This window comes from Rhinolophus hipposideros, assembly GCF_964194185.1.
Source record: "Rhinolophus hipposideros genome assembly, chromosome: 13".
Taxonomy (NCBI): domain Eukaryota; kingdom Metazoa; phylum Chordata; class Mammalia; order Chiroptera; family Rhinolophidae; genus Rhinolophus; species Rhinolophus hipposideros.
This window is the reverse complement of record NC_138059.1, coordinates 39,601,683-39,625,960: the sequence shown is the minus strand read 5'-3', so window position 1 is coordinate 39,625,960 and position 24,278 is coordinate 39,601,683. Positions and strand designations below refer to the sequence as shown.

General features: G+C 34.4%; 1 protein-coding gene across 2 annotated transcripts; it reads left to right on the top strand.

Moving 5' to 3' along the window:
* Window positions 1-283: 283 nt before the first annotated feature.
* Window positions 284-24,257, top strand: CIBAR1 (CBY1 interacting BAR domain containing 1). Of its 2 annotated transcripts, none has more exons than XM_081070298.1 (8): window positions 284-733; window positions 1,236-1,470; window positions 3,707-3,775; window positions 4,884-4,985; window positions 8,497-8,601; window positions 16,501-16,614; window positions 21,679-21,798; window positions 23,349-24,257. In XM_081070298.1, exons 1-8 carry the CDS (start codon window positions 384-386, stop codon window positions 23,430-23,432), a joined length of 1,179 nt encoding a protein of 392 aa, XP_080926424.1. In that variant the 5' UTR covers window positions 284-383; the 3' UTR covers window positions 23,433-24,257. The 2 variants fall into 2 exon arrangements, with proteins under 2 accessions (XP_080926424.1, XP_080926425.1); XM_081070299.1 differs by having other exon boundaries at window positions 4,884-5,033.
* Window positions 24,258-24,278: the final 21 nt, after the last annotated feature.

Here is a 24,278-nt window from a genome sequence, read left to right as displayed (position 1 = left end):
GCTTCACCTAAGGCCCTTAAGGGTAGGGAACCCTTCTTATCTTTGAATTATTCCCAGTGTACAACACAATCTTTTCTACGAAATAGGAACTCTATAAATTGTATTTGCCAAATAAATGAAAAGTTAAAGATGAGGCGATAAACACTGCTCCTCCCAAGGGCAGCTTCTAAGAGGCCACATTTTCAGATTCGACACGGAGAATCCAACAAGTTGAGCATATGTTCTAAGACTAAATGTCTCATAAACAGAGACTGGACCCCACTGGTCTTTAATTTTGCGTTTCCCTTTTAGAGACTGGTAGATTGGCTTGGAACTGTTCTTTGTTCACAGCTCAGCGGGACAGCCTAGAAACCCGCTCTGGGTCAGCGCTGCTCTCCAGATGGATGAAAGGCGGAGCAGAGGCCACTGGCGTCCACGAGGTGCAGATACAGGATACCCGCAGGAGCGTGCGGCAGTGGACGCCACCCACCCTGGCCGGCCCTAGCCACTCGGTCCTCCTGGCGCCCTCGTCGAGCTCCTACCTAGTCCCGCTTTGGCCGCGGGGGCGCGCGCAGGGTTGCCGTAGAAACACCAGGAAGGCGTGGCGGCGCGTGGGGCGGGCTCTCCGGCTCCGGCGGCAGCCGCTCGCGCTCCAGCGCACGCCGCTACGTCTCAGCGCTCCGTCGTTGGGCCCCAGTCCAGGGTCCCCCCGGTGGGCGAGGCAAAAGATGTTGAGGCGCAGCCTGGAAAACCGGTAACAGCCATGGCCCCCAGTTGCCCTGGGTGCTCCACACGCGAGGTCTCGGTGTAGGGAAGCGGAGCCTCTCTCCGTGGCCTCCAGCGCCGAATTCCGACCCCGGGCCCGCTGCTGCGCTCTGGGGCCTACCTCCTCGGGCTGCAGCGGGTCCCGGAGGCTGCGGGGAGCCCGGGAACGGGCCGGCTGTCCCCGCGTTCAGGCTCCCCGGGCTCCGGTCCCCGCATTGTCGCCGCGGTGCAGATACCCGGGAAGCAGCCCGACGCGACGCCCTGCTTGAGCTAGCAGCCGCCACCCCGCAACGACGCGGCGGCGAGGACCAGGCCTCTTCGTGTGCCTACACTGTCGAGATATTAAGGCCAGGCCCGATTGGGGACTAAGAGGGGAATCCACTCGCAAGAAGCTGCACAATGCCCCGGAATGTTTCATATCAAATTAACGTGAAGATGAAGCCATCTCGTCCCTAATAATGATTTGCTTTTTGTGTCACCTTTTTCTCTAGGGATGCTCAAACCAGACAACTGCAAGATGCTGTCACAAACGTGGAGAAGCATTTTGGAGAGCTGTGCCAAATCTTTGCTGCTTATGTGCGAAAAACTGCCAGACTGAGAGACAAAGCAGACCTTCTGGTGAATGAAATTAACGTGTATGCCTCTACAGAGACCCCAAATTTAAAACAGGGCCTGAAAAACTTTGCTGATGAGTTTGCCAAACTTCAGGATTATCGACAAGCAGAGGTATGGAACGAGGTCAGAGTGTCATTGTTATGAATGAGCCCTGAAGTAGTAGATGAAGGAACCATGAAGACTCACTTGTCATCTGCAGTGGTGAACACACTTGATAAACCTACCTTTTCATGTCTGTAACACTGTGAGTCTATTAAAGGCAAGCTTCCTGTGATTTTACTGTTTTCAGATTAAACTTTAGGATATTTTGTGGTCCTGAATTTCCCTATTTCATTTACCAAATTTTGGCCAAGAGGTGGCTATTTACGGGGGGTAGTCAACATAGTGCTCATGTAGAAGAAAAGGAACATGATTTGTTTTGTGTGTATGTAAGTATATTTTAAAGTAGGTCTGAAGATGGAAAATGTTGGGAATGATAATGTGAGTGAATATATAATGGATAGGCAAGAGATCTTTGCTGCTTCTGTGCTCTGAAAAGTTGACCAATGTTTCATTGGGGGGGAAACCATTTATGTATTATGGATGCAAACCAGTAGTGAGGCTTTGTGGAGATTTTTTTCCTTGGGAGGGAAGAAGGTGGTGGTGTAACTGTTTTCTCTCTAAAAGCCCAATTTATTCCTTTAATACCTCATAAGCATTTTCACTTGTATCTATATTAGGTTTCAAGATACAGGTTAACTTGTCAGAAGTTGCCCAATTAGAGCTGCATTGCTTCTTTGGCACTTTTCTCATCAGTGCTTTTTGGTCCTTTCTTAAAGCCTAAAATAAAAATTTCAGTTATCAAAAAAACCCACATAAAATGAGTATAATGATCTTTGGAACTACAAGTGCTATTCATTTAATAGTAATTACATTTGGGTGTACTTTTGGAAAAAGTTCTTGTCATATTTTTTCTGTAATAAGCAACTCATATATAACTGGGAACTTACTATTTCAGAAATAATTTATATTCACAGATAATCTTAAAATCTCACCTTAGTCAGTAATTTCAGTACCCGTTTCTAGAAAACCTTTATGCTATTTATCAAATATCAAAGTGAATTGATTTACATTTGTTCTCCTTTTTATTTCCCTTGTTTATCAAATGGTGGAGGTGCTAATGAACAATGAATAAAAGGTACATGACAAAAAGAACAGAAATAAGACTTGGATAATCCTTACACTGTAATCAGTGTAAAGGATTATTGAAAGTGGTATCGATTAAACTATCCTGAATATTTATGATTTTAATTTTAGTATTTCTAATATTTAAATGCTCGATAAGAATTATTTTGTTTTCCTAAAAATCTTTTAAAATGAAAGTCATATACATTTTATTTATAGAAGCTAGAAAAAAATCAATATGAAATGTGCTTACTGTTATATCATGAAATGTACTCACAAACATGTATCATCAGAAAAGCCTTTTTTCCTGCTACAAAAATAATACATGTTCATTTTAAACAGGTAAATACATGTTATCTTGTATTATACCTATCCTGAAAAATTTTAATGTCCAAAAATTATTTTTCTTATGCTGTATACTTGCTTTAAAACAAAATCCATTTCTTTAGTGCCTTCCCCTAGTGCTATTAGTAACAGAAATAGCTACTCAAAATGTGATAAAAATTGTAATGTTTAAGAAAATCTGTTTAATTCTAAATAAGAGGTCATACAGTTTGACAGCTTAGCAATACTTGAAACAATTTATCATGTTTTCTAAGCATTGATAATTTACAAATGGCTTCCCAGGGGGGGAAAAAAACATAGCTAATAATGTAGTATTAAGCTTTCTTGTTTTTGAGGATTGTGTTGCTTTAAATGTTTCCAATATGCTGTATCTTTCAGCTTTGATTTTCTTATCTGGAAAGTTGGGCTGTTGCATTTTGGCTATAATGTATATAAAGATTTCCATACAGGTGAAACACACTAAAAGTGGTAGCTATATTAAAATTTGAAATGTCTTAAAACTTACCCCAAAGCTACTACTTTGAGATAGAAAAGTAATACAGAGATGATGGTGTGGCAAAGATGAACTCCTTGGAAACCTGAGACATTTTCTTGTCATATTGCATACCAGGTGCTTTTCTGCTTTTATTGTTACTGTACAGCTTAACTGTACAGTAACATGTTTTTTAATATGTTTGAGTTTAGATTTGGAGTCTTATCAATTTCTGGTGATTATTCTTTTATTTAAGAAGGTAAGTTGAACGGTGACCTTCAGGTTAAACAGCATAGGTTTTATTTCAGAATTAAATTTTGACATGTCTGTTTCTTTTCAGTCATATTTTATAATAATTTTCAATAGGTTGAAAGACTTGAAGCCAAAGTAGTTGAACCACTGAAAGCTTATGGAACCATTGTAAAAATGAAACGAGTAAGTAAATTCATTATTTCTCTATTATTATTAGGTATTCTGGCAAAGAATATAAGGTTACCAATAATTGTCCTTTCAATAAAAAGTACAAAGTAGTGTTTAGTCATTTTTACAGTCTAAAGCTTACTAAATATACTGTATACTGCAACATAAAGCATTTTATTATGGCAGCTTTAAAATATTTAATATTTATAGTCATGAAGAATATATAAACAAATTATTTTACTAAATAAATGTAAGTTTATACTTTTGTTTTAAAGCAGCTAATAGCATGTAGACTAAAAATGAGTGTGACAAAGTTTTTTATTGAGGTATAGTTGACGTAGCATATTAGTTTTAAGTGTACAACATAATAATTCGGTATTTGTATATACTGTGAAATGATCATAAGTCTAGTTAACATCCTTCACTATACATAATTACAAAAATATTTTTTGTAGTGAGGGATTTTAAGACCTACTCTCTTAGCAACTTTCAAATATGCAATACAGTACTATTAACTATAGTCATCATGCCATACATTACATCCCCAAAGTTCTATTTTTCAAATCAACTTTATTGATATAACTTACATGTAATAAAATTTTCCCATTTTAAGTGTTCATTGAGTTTTGACAAATGTGTATGTTATGTATATATATGCACGTGTGTTTATGTGTATATATACTTATATATACATATATATACACACACATAGAGGATGCCAAAAAAATGTATACACATTTTAAGAAAGGAAAACTATTAAAATTGTAATACTCCATATACCAATAACAAAAGATGAATACAAGTCATGTATATACATTTTTTAGGCACCCCCAGTATATATATACATACATATATATAACTACCACAATAAAAAATTTACATATATATTTATTTATATTTATTTGGTTATAGTTTTGCATTGAAATTATCTTGTCTGTGTCATCATTTTGAGAGGACACTAAAGAAACATATGTGTGCACACACTAATTATGCAATAGTAATAATTCCTTTGTAATGATGCCTGGATCAAACAAGGATCACTCTTCCATTCTTAAAACAGAGTGTGTGTATTTTATTTCTTAAATTACAGATTTTTATTAACAAAAAAAATGCCTATTTGTAGGATGACCTCAAAGCAACATTAACAGCAAGGAATCGAGAAGCTAAACAGTTAACGCAGTTAGAAAGAACACGTCAGCGAAACCCATCGGATCGACATGTTATTGTATCCTTTGAATTTCGGTCTTTAAAAAAACGTTTTATAAGGTATGCAGTACAAAAGTAAATGTGTATGGAAATTTCTACTTTTAAATATGCAGAGAATTTGAAGATAAATGTTGAAAGAATTCATGCATTTATGAATTCTCACTATAGAAATTATTTCAAAGAGAATACACTACCTAATTCAGTCCCCTTATATTGTTTTCCATGATATTCAAAAAATAAAACTCATAAATGTAGATGTATTTATAAAGAATAAATTCAAACTTCTGAGTTTTTTTACATAATGACTAAATATTAATTCTAAAACTTAAAGATCTGTCATTTATCATAATACATACATCAGTGCTGTCTGCCCTGCTTTTAAGAAAAAAAAAATATTGTTTCCCCATTAAAATTCCCTTCATCTTTGAAACCACAATTAATAACTTCCAGCCAATACCCTCAGGAGACTCAAGAGTATAGTTGATGTCCATAGCTGGACACAAAGGGATTTTGATGGGAGTGTCTACTGTAACATGGTTCTGTTAAGAATGACTATTGCTTAAACTGGAATGTACCTTGTTCTTGACTAAAGAATAGAAAATAGTGTCTGGTAAATTGCCAGCAACTGGGATAGGTACAATTGTATAGAAAGTACTAACTGATCCTGCTGCCTCTTTTTCCCATTCCTATGTCTCCTTCCTACTTCCTTAAGGTTTTTACTGCCCAGCTCAGCCAGAAACCACATGAGGAGTGGCTTTTTGGGGGCATTTGAGGTTCCAGAACACCTCCATTCCTGAGGGGAATCCCTTGAGCAGTGATTTGGGGCTACGCCAGTTGCCTGGTCCTCCTTCCTTTGGACCAAAGGTACATATGCCCAACCTTGTAATAAAAAATGGGCAGCCACAGGGCTGGGGCTACCCATTGGAGGCTGGGACAGGAACATCTAGACAGTAATTGAGGCTTAAGATCTACAAACTGAGATTAGAGAGTCTGGGTTTTAAGCAAGTCAGACCAACCAAAGAATGCTGCAAAAATTATGACTGACAAATAGGGACTAAGGCAGAGGCCAACGAAAGTCACTAGTTTTTAAGAATTAAGCCAGAGGTCAAAATTTTGGAGGAGAGTATAGGAAGGCAGAAAAATGTCACATCTGGAATCTCGAGCAGTTGGCCAGGTGAAATGGGGAATTAGTATGGACAGTCAACACATAAATGAATCTATTCTTAAAACAAAGGTTTTTCTGACTTAGATGTTCTTCTTTAAAAACTGCTGTGGAGGATATAGTTTTGTACTGTAGATGAAGCAGGTCTGTAGGTTCACATGGAATGGAAAATAATCTATTGCTGAATAGATTAGTGCAATAGGTGAATTGCTATGTTCATTGGAAAAGATCTGTGAAACCAGTGAATTCTGACAACCCGAGACAAGTAAAGGACAATCTACATATAAATGTTATATGTGGGGGTGTGTGTATTCAATCATAAATAATAGAATATTTACCAAGATAGACCCTTAAAATTCATTGCACTATTCAAAAGAAACATGTTAAAGTTCAATACATAAAATAAAATGGAGTGGCTCTGGTACAAGAGGATGGGGTAAAGAAGAATCCCAGGGCTCTGCCTACTCACCTCCAAGGTGTCTAGTGGCTTCTAACAAGCTGCCTGTGGCACAATTTGTAAAACACCAATCTGGCTCATCCTTTTATAAGCCATTTTGCACTCATGAGTACTTTTATTAAATATACTGATATTCAGAGTCTTCTTATAATATTTTAATCAAAACCATTTCCTACACAAATTGGTACATTATAGGATTTTGAAGAATTTTCAAAAGGAAGAAATCTGTGTCCTCTTTGATAAAAATAGCTGTGTGACTTTAGGTAAGTTGCTGGAATAAGAGGATTTGAGACTTTAGGAAATGAATAATAGTTCCTGGAGGGTCGTAGATTAAGATACCGGTGTTCTAGCTTTGGCTTCTGCTTCCCCACTCTTTTCTAGTTTAGCCAAATATACCTACCCTTCCAAATTTTAAAATTGTCAATAAATGGGGAGGGGAAGACATAAGTCAAAAGGAAGTAGTCACAACAATTGCATGAGTTACATGTAGTAAACTGTATTAGTCTTCTTGAATATGCTCATTAGTAAAAGGTTAACCTGCATCTAACTGTTAGACATTTTTTCAAACTGGTAAATCTTCAAAGGTGCTCTAGTTTATTTTTGAATTTCCTGTAATGAAGTTATATTTTTTAAAATCCCAAACCCAGTAATATAATTATTTTTGATTACTGGTTATGATTAAAGTTAAAAGTTTTTATTCTTTTAAAACACTTTACACCCTATATGGCAAGCATACACACACAGAGGTGTAAATGAATACATTTTTAAATGCTTAGTATCTTGAAATTGTGTTTGAATTTACGTTATTATAAGTGTATATAACCAATATAAAGTTACAATTAATGTACAATCTAATTGCAAGAGTATATAATTCTATAAAAGTATATGGTTTTAATTTATTGAAAATAATTGTTCTCTTTGAAATGTATTTTTTCCTTTATGAAAAATTTCAGTCACAGGTGGGTAATAAAGTGGTGTGTCGAGATGGAGCCTTTATAGTAAACCCTTTTACTTATTTCAATTTATACATTTTCTGGAAAAAAACAAAACAAGGACTAAATGTCAGAATATGTGTTACAAAACATTGATGATAGATGCAATTTTTTCCCATGGATTAACTATTAATTATCATATGTGATACTTTTGAGCAAATGTAACACTAGTATAGGAAACAAAACTTTATTAGAAAGAATTTAAACAGAAAATTGTGCTGTCTTTTAAAATCTGTTACTGTTTAACAAAAAGTCTTAAACATGTTTGGGCAACTATTGTCCTAAAGGAAGAGATGCTTTAAGAGATATACATGATCAAATTGGAAAAGTTCTGCATGTTATAGTACTGTAGCCATTAGCTATATATGGTTATTGAGCTCTTGAAATGTGACTAAAGTAACAGAAATCAGAAAAATGTTAATTTTAATTAAGTATAAATGGCTGCATGTGGCTGGTGCATATTACAAAATTAGAAACATTTAATACATTTGGAGAACTAGAAAACTGAAAATAAATCACAGGACCTTTCTATTTTGGGGAGACAAGGTTAAAGGGAAGAGAGAGAGAGGAGAAAAAGAATAGTATGATAGATGGCACAGTGAGACAGATGAAAGCAGTAGAAAATGAAGCAAATAGTTTTATAGTAAATTATTCAAGGGTGATTTAGGGGAAAAATGGTTTTGTAGAAAGTGAGTTTTGTTTTGTTTGAGATCATGAATCATTTAACTTAATAGATTTAAAGTTCTTTATTCTGCATGTGCTTATTACATATTTTGTTTTATGTGGCAAAACATATTATTGAACATTTACACTGTTATGCCAAAAAATCAACACTGCAATGGGTAGCATTTACAAATAGATTCAAAAGAAGGGATTCTGACTTAATTTTTTTCATTTTTTGTTGGGTAATACTGTGTAGGCAGAAACTGAATTACAGAGAGCTACAATGGATGCTACCCGAACAACTCGTCATCTGGAGGAAACTATTGACAATTTTGAAAAGCAGAAAATAAAGGATATAAAGGTAATAAAGTAACTGTTAAAAGTCCAGTACGTTTTTGTCTTTTTATTTCAATTTATGAAAAAATTTAAATTACTCTGATTTTTTTTTTAGCCTATAGTCTGTATGAAGATATTATAAATAAAAATGCATCAAATGTTATTTTCTTATGGAAACAATGGTATATAAATGGGCAGAGTGAGTGAGTGCAGAATTCCCAATTACAATTCCTACTACCTGGGATTTCCTGAAGCAATAGAACATGGAGTGAGGAACTGCACAGTGGAGGGTGCACAGTGGAGGTTACACAGAGAAAAGGCTTCCAAGTTTTTCTCTTTACCTGTTACATCTTGCCCCTGGAAAAGGGAAGTCTCCTGGTGGTCACAAAAAAGAAAGATAGGAAGAAACCCACTTTTTAAAATATTGATATGTAATTCATATACCATACAGTTCACCCATTTAAAATGTACAACTCAGTGGTTTTTAGTGTGTTGACATATGCAAACATCTCCACTCAATTTTAGAACACTCTCATCACCTCAAAGACCTAGGACACTTTAACTTTTACGTCCCTGCTCCTTCCACACCCCTACTCCAGCCCTAAAGCAACCACCTCTAATCTCATGTCTCTGTGACTTTGGCTATTCCAGACATTTCATATAAATGGAATCCTAAAATACATGGTTTTTGTAACATGGTTTGCTTCACTTAGCATAATACTTCCAAGGTCCATCCATATTATATAGCATGTATCAATACTTCATTCCTCTTTACAGCTGAATAATATTCCATTGTATGGATATTGTCACATTTTGTTTATCCGTTCATCAGCTGCTGGACATTTGGATTATTTCTACCTTTTGGCCATTATGAGTAATGATATAAACATCCATGTACAAGTTTTTGTATGGATATATATTTTCATTTCTCTTGGGTATACACCTAATTGAATTGCTGGATCATACGGTAACTATCATTAATCATTTGAGAATCTGCCACAGTTTTCCAAAGTGGCTGCACCAGAAGTATATGAGGGTTCCAAATTTATCTGCATCCTAATATTTGCTGTTCATTGGACTTTTTCATTATAGTCATCCTAGTGAGTGTGAAGTAGTATCTCATTCTGGTTTTGATTTACATTTCCCTGTGATGCTTATTGGCCATTTGTATGTCTTCCTTAAAGAAATGTCTAATCAAATTTTGTCCAATTTTCTTTTAGTTGGGTTGTCTTTTTATTACTGGGTTGTAAGAGTTCTTCATATATTCTGATGAGTCCCTTATCAGATGTATGATTTACATTATTTTTTTCCATTCCGTAGATTCTTTTTACTATCTTGATGGTGTTCCTTGAAGCATAAGTTTTGAAATAAAGTCCAATGTATCTATTTTTTCTTTTGCTGCTTGTGTTTTTAGTGTCATATCTAAGAATCTACTGCCAAATCTGAGATCATGAAGATCTATCTCTGTGTTTTCCTAACAGTTGTTGTTGTTTCATGTCTTTGATCCATTTAATTTTTGTATATGGTGTGATCTAAAGGTTAAACTTCATTTCTTTGCACATGACTATGCAGTTGTCCCAGCACCATTTGTTGAAGAGACTATTCTTTCTCCATTGAATAGTTTCAGCACCCTTGTTGATTTTTTATTATTTTAAATATTTGTATCAGTTGACATGATTTTGTTTGTGGACTCTTATTTTCTTTCATTGACCTATGTCTATCCTTATGCCACTACCACACTATCTTGATTAATTAGCAATGCTTTATAGTAAATTTTAAAATCAGGGTGTGTGTTTTTAACTTTTTGCTCTTTCTTATGATTGTTTTGGCTACTCTGGATCTGTTGTAACTCAGTATGAATTTTATAATCAGCTTGTCAGTTTATGTAAAAATGTCAGCTGGGCTGTTAGGGATTGTATCAATTTGGTCAATTTGGGGAGTACTGCCATTTTAAGATTAATTCTTCCAATCCATAAATATGGGATGTTTTCCATGTTCCTTAATTTCTTTTAACCATGTTTGTAGTTTTCAGAATATAAGTTTTGTGCTTCTTAAACTTTTTCCTAAGTATTTTAAATTCTTGATGCTATTATAAATGAAATCGTTAACTCAATTTCATTTTTGGACTGTTCATTGTCAGTAGGCTTTGTACACTGATCTTATATCCTGCAACCTTGCAGAACTCATTTATTAGCTCTAATAGATTTTTAGTAGATTGCTTAGTAGGATTTTCTATATACCAGATCATGTCATCTGCAACAACCTACATTTTTAATGCTGACCCCCACGACTCTAGCAAACTCTCAGAAATTAGTTCCAGAAATCAATACCAGAGTCTGTTAGGGCTCTGAATCTCTCTGTTCTGTATGTCCTTCACTACTCATAACTGTATTACCATGTTTGAGGTGGGGTTTAATCGACAAGTCCATCTGAATTTTTGCGAACAGCATTAATCAGCAAGGTAACACAATTTTTAGACGAAGTGTTTTCATAGGAGCCTTGCAAAGAATTTGTCTTTCTGAGAAAAGCTGGTATGGAGCTTAGTGTACAGAACGTAGAAGACAAATCACAGTCCCATTTGTTTCCCAGGTAATAGGAAAAGTCACCAGCTATAATGTCAAGGGAATCTCAGACTTACAAAAAGGATCTTGACCAGGGGTCACTCCTAAACAGATAGGGACAGTTCAGTATGTGGTAAAGTAGCTAACATGAACAAGAAACAGCTTCTAAATTTAATTTTTAATAGCTTTATTTTTCTTATAAAAATCACAATTTTTTAAACAAATTGAGAAAAATATAATAATCCCACTAATCAGAAATTGTCAGCATTTTGGTTTACATCCTTTCAGACTTTTCTGTGTACGTATACACAAGAGATATGGTAATAATAACAACACACATTTCTTAGGCATTGAATATGTCCCACATTCTAGGTTATTTACATGAGGTAAAATGAGGTACATTTTACCTCATGTACTCCTCCTAACATCCTTGAGGAAGGTAATATTATTCCTAGACAGTTATATTACTCCTATACAGTTAAATGGAACACTATATATGGCATCTCTTTTTAAAATTTAATATATCAGGGACATATTTGTGCTAAGAAACAAAGATCTACGAGTATATTGTCCTTTTTATCCAGTTATTTTGCCATATGGATATACTAGTTTATTTAACTAGTCCTCATTGGTAGACGTTGAGGTTATTTTTGCAGTTATAGATCTTACTGCATCATTAAACATTAGCTTTTTTGCTGGCCCATTTATTCTTTTGGGATAAATTACTAAAAGTGGTACTTCTGATTCAAAGAACACATACTTTCAATTTTAAGTTATTTTTAGACTTCTATCCACCAAGCTCAAACTAGTTTACATGCCTACAAAACCTTGCTTGAGCACTCCAGTGTAACAATGATGAGTAGTAGTATTTTTAAAAGCCCATCTGCTAGGTGAAAAATTTAGTGTCTTAATTTGCATTGTTACTACTATTGAAGCAGAGTATTATTTTCATATACTTAATGACATATTTTATTTCTTCCTTAGTAAATTACTCACGCTTATCCTTAGCCTATGTTTTTGAGTGTTGGCATTTTTCTTTTTAATTTGTAGAGATTCTTTATATTTAGAAAACTAACCTTTTATATTAAGCTTCTTTTCATCCTCAAGATTACATAAATATTTGCTTATATTTTCTTCTGATATTTATATGACTTTTTAGTATTTTAAATATTTAAATATTTTTACTGGCAGTTATGTTTTACATATGGTATCTAACTTTGTCATGGATAGAAAGTTCTTCTGACATCATTTATTGAATAGCTTCTACTTTGGAGAGCTATTATTTCCCCTTTATTTGCCAAAATAAGGCCATTTATAACTTCTGTTAAATATCCTGCTTGCTAATTAAACCAGATAGAGGCTTTAATATTAATATTAGGATAAGGAACATTTTCTAATTTAACTGGTTTACTTCTTGAGCAATAAAAATACTTAACTTGTGCTGAGTACTTACTCTGAGCCAGTTACCACACTATACCTTTTCTTGAATTAACTCATGTAATCCTTAAGGCAAAACCTATGAGGTTGATACTATTGTTATCCTCACTGCTGTATAGATGAGGAAAATGGGGGGAAAGAACAGATAAACTGTTTAATATTACATAGCTGGTATGTTTCAGTTATGATATGAACCGAGGTTTATCTTAATCCACAGTACATTCTTAAATACTATGCTATCCTTCACAGCATACTTGTGGATGGGTAAAGAATTTCAGATTAGCTCCCTTTCCCCCACCAATCAAAATTATGTGCCTTCTAGTCACACAAAATAAAAATGAAAAGGGAAAAACAAAGTAACTCATTGATGCTTCTGTCCATGACCATACTGACCCATTCCAGATAAGCAGATCACATAAAATCATTGAAAGTTAACAATATTTCAGGAAAATTATTTCTAAATATGACTGGGTCCTACAAAATTCCACCACCTTTCTAGTGACTCACCGCACCTATTTTAAAACATAATGCTTTTCATGTTCTTTCTTATACCAGTTGTCATCTAACCTTATTCTCCCCCCTGCCCGTTTTGGTTGTTATATGAAATTCTAGCTCAAAACATAAGAGTATAACTGGCAGATTTCCTCCTCATTGTCCTCAGGGATATAATTCTCCTTTGTGATAATCTTTGGGCTTAATGGCTCTTTGCTCAAAAATTCCAAATCTAAGACTAGCTTAGCAGTGCCACTGATTCCCCATCACTGTTTTTCACATAAAAATAAACAGTATAAAAAATTAACACGGCCATTCTCATCTTAAAAGTTACATAAGTTTTGTCAAGAAATAAGTTCAAACCACAAGAACTACACCAAAGTGTCAGAAAACTTAAGCTATCCCCCATCTTCCAAATAGTAAATAGTAGTCATTTATAGATTAAAGATATACTTTTTTTTCAGTGCTTTTTTATCACTAACTGAAACTAAATTCCGAGATTGGAAAATGCTAACAGACTCAAAGTTGATCACTGTCTTAAAATGAGAATGTAATACGTTCTCTTATCAGAGGATATGAATAAACACAAATAATGTATCTTTCTTTAGTGACATATATCTACGTATTTTTCAGGGCTTATAAACTACAGGGAGTGTAACACCTATAAAATGCTAGTATTAAAAAATTGTTAGTTCAGAGATGACATCACATTCAGAGATTTTCAGCATCAGGAATTTAAACATTCAAATATTTGAAAATGTTTAAATGTTTGCATAGTCCACAATGTTACTGCAGTGGAATAATTTGAATTAAGCCTAAACCTACAGATTTAGGTGTAATAAGGTTGTAAATGTTTGGATTTCACTAGTTATTAAACAATGTTGATGGTCTTTTAAAGGCTTAGAATGTCCATTTGTAGAAAAATTTAAAAATAGGAGATAATACCCCATTTATTTGAGTGATTTAAACTTAATCTCTTACTTGAGGCTATTCTATTTCTCAGGTGATTTTATAGAGTAAGGCAAACACCTCTTCTCTCTCCATGTAAGTACAGGCATACCTTGGAGATATTGCGGGTTCAATTCCAGACCACTGCAATAAAGCAAATATCACAGTAAAGCTAATCACATGAATTTTTTGGGCTTTCCAGTGCATGTAAAAGTTAAGTTTACACTATATTATATTCTCTTAGGTGTGCAATAGTGTTTAAGTCTAAAAAATGCTATCCGTCATCTGAGCTTTCAGTGGGTCATAATCTTTTTGCTGGTGGAGGATGGTCTTCAATTTGTAAAAAGTAACAGTATCTGTGAAGCATACTAAAGCAAAGTGCAAAATGAGGTATGCCTGTAAAGATATCCACATAAGTGAACAGAATTGAGTGTCTGACATTCTAAAATATATATTCGCCCGCTCCCTCTACTCACTTTCAGCAAGTCAGAGGGCTTATTCTCTAATTCTAATTTTAAGCCTAATTGAAAAAATTTCTGTTCTAGCCTTGAATAAAGTCGAACTATGTCTATATTTAGCTCTTTATTTACTAAATGTAAAGAATCTTTTAAGATTCAGAAGGAAAGATGTAAGCCTGTGCTTGATTGTTCCTATTACCTAAAATGAGCTGCAGACCAAGAATCTACAACTAGGGATCCTTAGTATTTTGGCTTGTCACTGACTCCTAGTTCTGTTTACCCTCTAGGAGTTTCCATGCTCCTAAAGGGCACCTGACTCATTCTAGCTAGCCAACTATCTTAGGAAGACTGACAACTAAGAGACTAAGTCCCAGCCCTAGTCAAAAGCCATTTCACCTCTAAGATATTGCTGGGTATCAGGAGATTCTTGGTGTGAATTCCAAGATTGTATCTTATCATCATGTTGTTTATTGACAGTTGCCAGTCCAGTATAACAGAGCCCTTTATGACCTATATGTAGTGACAGTAAGAGTCACTGTTAGTCATATAGTTCTGAGTCTCTTATCCCAGAGCCCAATCTTTGCAGTCAAAATGACATCTGTGCTTGGCAGCCCAGAAGGGATACTTTCAACTACAGATGTTTCCATTGAGTAGCGATCAGAAGCCTATTAGTACTTCCTTAAATATTTTTTCAATCCTTAAGAATAGAAATAGAGAAAACACATCGCAGGACACTGAGGGATATCTGCATGGCTGTCTTCCAAGGGCAGGAACACTCCTGTCTGGTGGTTAACAAGGAACAGCAGGAATAAGGAAAACAGGTACCGTGTTTCCCCGAAAATAAGACCTGCTGGACAATCAGCTCTACTGTGTCTTTTGAAGCAAAAATTAACATAAGACACAGTCTTATTTTACTATAAGACCAGGTCTTATAATACCCGGTCATATATTCATTTTTGCTCCAAAAGACGCAGTAGAGCTGATTGTCCAGCTAGGTCTTATTTTCAGAGAAACACAGTATTTGACTGTTGCCTGTGGCTTAGCCCATCCCTTCTGTCTTGCCCCCTTTAAGTAGAATGCTTGATTATTTTCTACCCTGTTCTTACTCTGCCCACTTCTCTCTACATTAATGCTCTGATTTTTCATTTGATAAGGGACAAGATAATTAACAAAAGGGTACGATCCTATTTTATTGAAAACTTGTTTGCTTTGTATCCTTTCCCTACCTACCAATTATCTTACTTCTGCTTAGATCAACATGCACATCATTCTTTGCTCATGATCTTCCTTGTCATAAGTTGTCATCATGCTCATAGAGATTACCTGCAGTTTACTAATGAAGAAAATGACTGTATCCAGCAAGAACAGCACAGTATAATGAGCAAAAGCTGTAACTTTTGAAGAATCAGATCCAAGCTTGAACATTCTAGCTGTGAGCAACATTGGGCACATCATATATTTATTTATAAGCTAGAAAGTGCTTTGCAAATGTATGCTGCTATTATCAGTGGTAGGAATATCATTATTAACAAGGAATTCAGTTACGGTTAGAGAATATAAGTAACATAATCAGAAATATGATGGGATATAATTCCTTTTTAAAAAACGTTGTTTAAACTAAAATCAATTAGAGTTGCTAAAATACCAGCTTCAGAACTGAACTGCTTTATCTAATACTTATAGGCATGTGGTAACAGACTACATCATGGCACACATTTTAGTTATCTTTTTCTTTATCACATATATCAACAACAAGATGTAAACAGAACTAAGAAAATAAGTAAATTGTGAGATAGGAAATATTTTGTTTAATTTGAAGATTTTGCTGCAAAAGGTCTTTAAAGGCAACTATTTTTATTGTTTCCTTTTTATACTTTATTTGCCCTGTAGAAAAACAGATAACCTATTTCATAAAATGGCAAGACTAACCTATTTCATAAAATGGCAAGACTATTGTAAGAAATAAATTTACTACATCCACAAAGAAATTTTTATGATTGTTTGAATTCAAATCTTTGTGTTTTTTAGGCTATATTTTCAGAATTCATCACTATTGAAATGTTATTTCATGGCAAAGCTTTAGAGGTCTACACTGCTGCCTACCAAAATATACAAAAGATTGATGAAGAAGAAGATTTAGAGGTAGGACTATGTATATCTTAGCTCAATTCTTCTATTAATATGGAACTGTTTAAAAGAGAGCATTTGTTTGGTTAAAAATATCTTTATTTAGAACACTACGATGGTTTGTTATTGTGTGCAGTCCCAAATAGCTGAACTTTTATCATTTTCTATTTATTTTTAATTTTTCAGTTTAACCATGGTAAAATTCTAAGAGTTAATTGATTAACAGCTAGTAAAATATAATCTGGATAAAGCCATTACATGAAATGTATCATTTTGACTGTTGATTTAAGTCACTTAAGTGTGCTAAAAATAACATTCATTGATTTGAGCTAATATTTGAGTGCACAGTACCCTAAGTTTTATGTGCATTTTCTCATTCACTCCTCACACAACCCTGTGAAGCAGGGGCTATTATTCTCATTTACAATACAGAAACAGGTTTAGAGGCTTAAATAACTTGCCCATGGCCACTTAGCTAATAAATAGCAGAATCAGGATTCTAACCAGTTTTCTGTGACTTAATCAGTAAACGATGAAATAAGTGTAGTGTTATATATAAGTCTTGCTTTGTACTGACAGTTAAATGCAAATAAATGTGATTGGTCAGCTAATATTAGAGTAATTAAATATCAAAGCCTGGCTTCAATAAGTATATCTGAAGAGTAAATATCCTACCCTCTTACCTTCAAAGAGAGGGAGAAAAAAGGCACAAAAGTATTTTTTGCTGAAACAGATAAAATATTCGAGACATTCTTTGTATATGTTATCTCTATAGAAGTGGAAAAGGTCATGTATTCTCAAGATATAACCAGAATTCTGTATTAAGTGATAGAATTTGGGAATGTCTGTCACTTGACAATTTTGAAGATCCCAATTTTTTTTTAACTAACCTAACTATCCACAGAAATCCCTTGGGTCTTCTTTTCCCACTAGTTCCAGGAAACTCACTACAGTAAAATCAGATTATAGCTTGACTAAAATGAAGGCACATGTTTTTAGTATGTGGATGTTTTCCATGCCAAAATCTGTCTCACAGTTTTATATTATTTATGCATGCATGATATTTCTATTTACTGGTTGTCAATGCATGACTTCCTAAGTGTCCATTCTTTCCAAATATTGAACCTAAAGTTTGTTAATCTTGACTCCTTTTCATGTCCTATTTTTTAAAAAAATATATTAAAATATATTTAATATGTTTTTAAAAAATATATTAAAAGTATATATCATTTTTAAAATAATAAAATAGCAAATATTTATATAGTGATTACTTTGGACCAGCTACTGATCTATGTACTTTGATTATATTATTTTAATCCTCCCATCAACTTTGATAAAAACATTTATCGCCCTCATTTCTATGGATAAGAAAACTGAGGCACAATGAGGTTATGAAACTTCCCAGAGGGTCCCATAGCTAAGTAACATAGCTGGTAGCCAAACCCAGAAGCCTTACTACAGATAGTTTTTATCTTTGCTACACTATACTGCCAGAAGAGTGGTTCTTGATGAGTGACACAAACCATTTCCTGCGTAAACAATACTGCATTGAGTAGCGGGTTCAAAACTGACCCCCACTTTTCCTACAAGACTGGAGTCCCCTTTACAAGTACTTTCATTCTCAGTCTTCTATTAATAATTCTCTTGGCATGCCTTTTAACTGAAAAGTTTCTTCAAGCCCTTTGTACCCTAAGATTTTCCTTCTCATTCCAGGGGTCCTAGGTATCTTTTTTGTCATACTTCCATTACAACTTCTCTTACCACGCTTTTAATCAGCTATATAGATAGCTTGTGGGAGGAGAGATTCATAAAAAACTAAAGCTCTCAGGATTATGTGATAGATGTGTTTTTCAGTATCAACTTCACCACTTTCCCCAGTGGGAAAATATTGAGCAAGTTAACACTTCAGCATCCTACTCTCTAAAATGGAGATGGTTATATTACTTACCTCATAAAATGTTCATTCAACAATTGTTTATTGAACACCTGTTAAATGCCATTCTAAGTGTTGAGAATTTAGTATTGTAAGTTGGAAATGGTCCAAGTTGTCAAACAGAAACTTAAAAATTTACCAGGGAGTTCAGACATTAAAATAATATACTGTGTAACTAAGTTTTATTATGTGACCAGTCCCAAATAGTGTGCTGTGGGTGTAATGTGAATGGAGGATTCTAAATAGTCTGAAGAATCAAATAATGATTTCTTAATTAGAAGCTTAAGGGACATAGAGGAGGATGCCTGACAACAACTTTTAGGCAGAGGGTACAGCTAGATACACAAAGGACCTGAGGCATAATAAATTATAGGCATAAACTATTACTATTGTATCATACAGAAATTGTGGAGAACAGGGAACAATCTGGGGAGAGTTGTAGAACCAGGGGAAGTAAAATTGTATTATATAGGTACCAAGAGGAGGAAGGATCCCTTAAATACAAGATTTGTTGGAATCACACAGAAAATATGCAGAGAGGGACAGAGATATAATTTGCTATTCTTCTTAGGTAGTCCATGCTTTATGAGAACTGCCGAGATATTCTGGTAGCAACTACTATTTTGCAGTTAGGCATCTAGGTATATCACAAACCATCTTACCTTATTTGTTCTTCATATAAAAAGTATTGTCAGGCCCATTTTGTCTGTGCAGTAACTTCAGAGCATATTCAGATCTTGAGACACTCCTAGAAAAGATCTTGGACCATACTGGAAAACGCATTATTGCCAATAAATTAACATTCCTGTAAACCTGTTGTTTTATAGTAAGAGATTAATTTTAATACTTAACTGGTTTAGACTTTTTTCCCAAGGGCTGTATATTGTCTTTCATTTCCCACTTTTAACTTCATTTTGCTAGAAAAGTTAAAAAAGGAATTTTGTTCTAACAAAAATATATCCATTCCAAATACCAGTTAATAAGTCATCTCATTTTTGTATTATTCCAGGATTCCAGTGTTCCATGTCTGGAATCAAAATATAATTGGGTCCTTAGTAACTTGCTAAATCACCTAACCAGCATGCCTGAATTGCCCTAAAATACAAGACTGGCCTCATAAGTTTCATCCCTTGATTCCTTTTGTTCCATTCTTCTCTAAGGTTTAAAGAAATGTGTAAAGACATCCTCTAGTTTGTCTTCTTTTCCCAAAAACATGGGGATTAAGTTCATGTTAACATCTTTAATATACTAGGTTACTGTTTTAAGCTAGGAAGTTACCAAGGTAGAACAGTGCTCCTTGCTCTAGAGGAACTTAAAACTAGTTGTGGAGACAGATGTGTATCGTAATTACAAAACAGAGAGATGAAAGTTGTACTGAAGTACTGAAGGTATGAACAGCAGGAGCTACTAACTAAAGAATAGGAGAAAACTGAAGACAGAATTTGACTTAGCTCTTGAAGGATGAGTAAGTTTACTGAAATTCCAGGATGAGGAACCAGCACTGCAGAGTCAGAGTATAACATGTTCTGCCCATAGAGGCTAGAAGCGTGATGGGTAGGTTTGGGTGATATTAAGCCTTAGATGTCACCTAAGGCATCTGGACCCTGGGTAGTCAGGAGCCACAAAGGATTTTTGGTATAGGAATTATATTTTGGTCTTTAGTAAGATAAATCTAAGTAAGCTATAAAGAAAAATGTAGAGTCAAAAATTAAATTATAAGTACCTCAAATGAGAAGTTTAGGGAAAATGCCCAGGCTTCTAGCTTCGTCCACTAAGTATATGGTAATGTCTTTCATTGTAAAGGTGAATCTAGAGCTACACTGTCCAGTATAGTAGCCACTAGGCATATGTAGGTATTTAAGGTTAAATTAAAACAAAAAAATTAGTTCCTTAGTCATAGGAACCACATTTCAAGGGCTCAGAAGCCTCATGTGGTCTTTCTGGATAGCACAGACAGCAAATATTTCCATCATCTCACAAAGTCCTATTGCACAGTGCTGGTCTAGGAGAACAGAAGGTAACTAGCTGGGAGCATAAATATGGCTACCAGAAGATAGTCTACAGAGAATTGGTTGAAGGGAATTAAACACTGTATAAATAAGATGTCAAAAAAGGTGTCAAAAAAGGAAAAGGGGCCTGAGGAATACCTTTAAAAAATATTTACGGTGTAAACAGTAAAAAAAAAAAAAAAAGAGATGTGAAGAAATAACACAGCTAGCACATAAAAAGTTTAGCAATAGGAAGAATGGAAAATATGTTTCAGGACAAGATGAAGACAAAAAGATGATGTTAGTGATTTTGGGCAAGAGAAATTTCAGTGGAAGGTGAAAGCCTAATTGTAGTTTATTGGCGAATGGAGATGAAGTAGAATATTTGAGGTTTTTTTTTTTTTTTTAATAACTAAAGTTATACCTTGAAGTAAATAAAAAATATATAAATATCTTGAGCTTGTTTGCTGGGAGAGGGACCCTGAGAAGCTTTTGTGTGTTGAAATACTTTAGAAAGAAACAGAATGATATTACTTTAAAAAAAAAAAAAATGGGGTGATGACTTGAGGAGAAAGGAAGGAAAGTTGAGCAAATTCCCATTTCTCTAACATACAAACCTTATTAGAGAAATGGGGGGAAAGATAGGGAGGCTTAAAGTGGTAGGATATGGAACTACTGCTTTAAGGAAAAAGAACTGACAAGTAATGGCATTTAGATCCTAGAGAGATTGGAATCCATAAATTATAGTGGCCCCAGTTTACTCTTATGTTATGTACTATAAAACTGCAGTGACATTTGATTGCTAAGAGTTTAGGGTAGGCAGAACAAAAAGAATCAAAGTCTTGACCTGCAGCCTCCCCACTGGTTTGCATATTCTTTGAGGGTAGGAACTTTCACTTTGCCCCAGCAAAATCTCTGAAGTGACTGTTTCAGGATTCATCATCTTACATCCTTCAAATAGAATTTTTTAGCGTTCCTCTTTACAACTTAAAATATTTTTTCTTATTTTAAATTTACAATAAGTAATTGAAATTTTGTCTGGGGGTGTCGGGAGGGGGCACGTTGCTTAAAAAAATTTTTAACTGAAAGGAATTTAATATGGCTTTCTAGATTTACATTGTTTAGTATGTACTTTATAATGTTTTATCATTCCAACAGGTTTTCCGAAATTCTCTGTATCCACCAGATTATTCATCTCGTTTAGATATTGTAAGAGCAAATTCAAAGTCGCCTCTTCAGAGATCACTGTCCACTAAGTGTGTATCTGGAACAGGACAGGTGAGCTAGAAACTGTAACTAAAAGGAATTTGAGCTGCTTCCTTTGGAACTATTCCATACAAAAATGTTTCCTTTAAGTCATATGACTTCATATAACCTAGCCTCTTACTCTTATGTAAAATACTAGATTGCACTAGGTGCGGCTGTTACATTATTTTGTATACTATATAACACATACTCCTAAAGCAGAATACTTGAGAACAAAGGGAGAAAGGACAGAATACTATTCTAGATTTGTTCTCAGGTATATGAAGAGCACAGATTCTGAAGTCAAACTGACTAGGGTTTAAGTCCCCCATCACAACTTAATGGAAATTATACCTAAAAAGGGCTTTTCCTGAACGTTATCCTAGATCCAGATCTTTTAAAAGCCAATATTCTCATTTCTTTTATACCCAGAAAGCCTCAGTTACCTGGTATCTAGAACAGGTCCCTTTTTCTCTTAAGGGACCACTGAGAAAAATATCAGGTTTTGTGGGCTATGTGGTCTCGGTCCCAACTAAAAGCAGCCATAAACAATACATAACAAATCAATATGGCTGTGTTGTAATAAAACTTTATTTAAAAAAAACAGGCAAACTGGGCCATAACTTGCCAACTCCTGATCTAGAGAGCTATGCCTTTTTTCATATCTTGCCTTCAGAATTTTAAATTGAGCAAAATATTTTCAAAATATAACTTTTACATAAATTTAACCCAACACCTTCTATTTTCATTTGACTCTCCTCTAAGCATTTATTTACTGCTTTACATTTATGCATCTCTACAAAGTTTTGACTATTTAGAGCTAATGATGTTACCTAAGTTAGCTAACATGTACGTAGCACTTTAGAATACATTATCCCAGGATTTTTCAACCTCAGCACAATTAACTTTGGGGCAGATAATTTGGTGGGGAGAGGGGAGTACTGTCCTGTGCATTGTAAAGATGTTGAGCAACATCACTAGTCACTACTGACAAAATGCCAGTAACACACACAAACACCCCCCCCCCCAGTGTGACAATTAACAGTGTTTCAAGGCATTGCCAAATGTCCCCTGGGATGTATAATCACCCTCAGAAAGGTTTGAAATAAGATGACCTAAGTGGTAACAGTAGAACTTAAAGCCAAGTGGTGAATTCAGATTCTCAACTCATTCCATGTAAATCACAGTATTTTTAAAGTTTTATATTTCAACTGCCTAGTTGAAATATCTTGTGTTTTTGCCATACCTTTGGTAATTCTCAAATGTGTTTTTGCAACCCAAGAATTATTTAACCTAAAATATTGACATTCATAATATACTGAAACTATACTTTTCTCTGAAAGTACTGGTAGCCAACTGAAATCAAACGGTTAATTTCATGGTTTTATTAAATAACAAATGAGTAAAAAACCCTTTTCACTGTTTTCCACCTTAAAATACAATAATTCGTAGGGAATTTTCATTACTAAAATGATTACTTATGGACATGTTTTATGTGCCCTTCTCTATAAGGGCATATTGAAAAGATACCAAGCATGTAAATATATTTTTAAGTTAGAATGTTTAAAAATGTTTTTTAACAGGTATCCACCTGTCGACTAAGAAAGGATCAACAAGATGATGATGAAGAGGATGAAGACTTAGATGTAACAGAAGAAGAAAATTAATTTTCTTAAGTAAACTCTGAATTTCCATTTTTTCTTAAATGACTTGGAATCCAGAATCACTAAATTGCAAAACTTTATACTGGCTTCATACATTAAACCTCAAAATGAAATTTACTGGAAATGGAAAATAATTAAAGGAAATTTACGCTGACAAAAACGAAGGCTTTAAAAACTATTACACACCAGTTTTGAACATCCTGTCTAGCAGTATATGATCTTTTTTATAGGTTCCATTTAAAAAAAGAAACAATTACACATTTCAAAAGTATTTCATATTAATTAATGCACCATATCTAGTTGAAGTTGTAATAGGAACTAGATGACAAAAAACAAGATATTTAACAATTCCCCTTGCTTCTTTTACACTAAGACACCATGCTTTCATTACCAGAAAGGGGTCCTAGATAGTTGTTCTGATTAAATGCAAATTCTGTTCTGAAAAGCCTTAATTAAAAAACAAGTCTTTTTTTCCATTATTTTTTTCCACTTTTACTACAACCTGAAGTTTCATCATTTAATACATAAACTTACTTTTTAACAAGAGAATAATCACTCTTGATTAAAGCTAATGGGAACCTAGGGTATCAGTGTATTGCAACTATACATAAAGTATAAATTTTAGCCTTAAAAAGAAAGCTACATTCAGCCTGATTCTGGTTTTAAAACAAAACTGTCATACTAAAGCTATACATAGTACTACAACTTTTGGAAAGCTGTAATTTGGTGGAATGTTGCCTAAGAAAACATCATGGAAAACCATAAATCACTAAAAATTCTGTAAAAGTTTTACCAAATTACCATCTAATAAATGAGTATACATTCTTATTCCTGAAAATGTAAAATAAT

What these genes read in the sequence shown, in the direction of transcription:
- CIBAR1 (XM_081070299.1), top strand. Translation starts at nt 384, where the DNA reads ATGAAAGGCGGAGCAGAGGCCACTGGCGTCCACGAGGTGCAGATACAG. An exon ending in AGGATTATCGACAAGCAGAG is followed by an intron (nt 1,471 to 3,706) that starts GTATGGAACGAG and finishes AATTTTCAATAG; the next exon opens with GTTGAAAGACTTGAAGCCAA. An exon ending in AGAAAATAAAGGATATAAAG is followed by an intron (nt 8,602 to 16,500) that starts GTAATAAAGTAA and finishes TGTGTTTTTTAG; the next exon opens with GCTATATTTTCAGAATTCAT.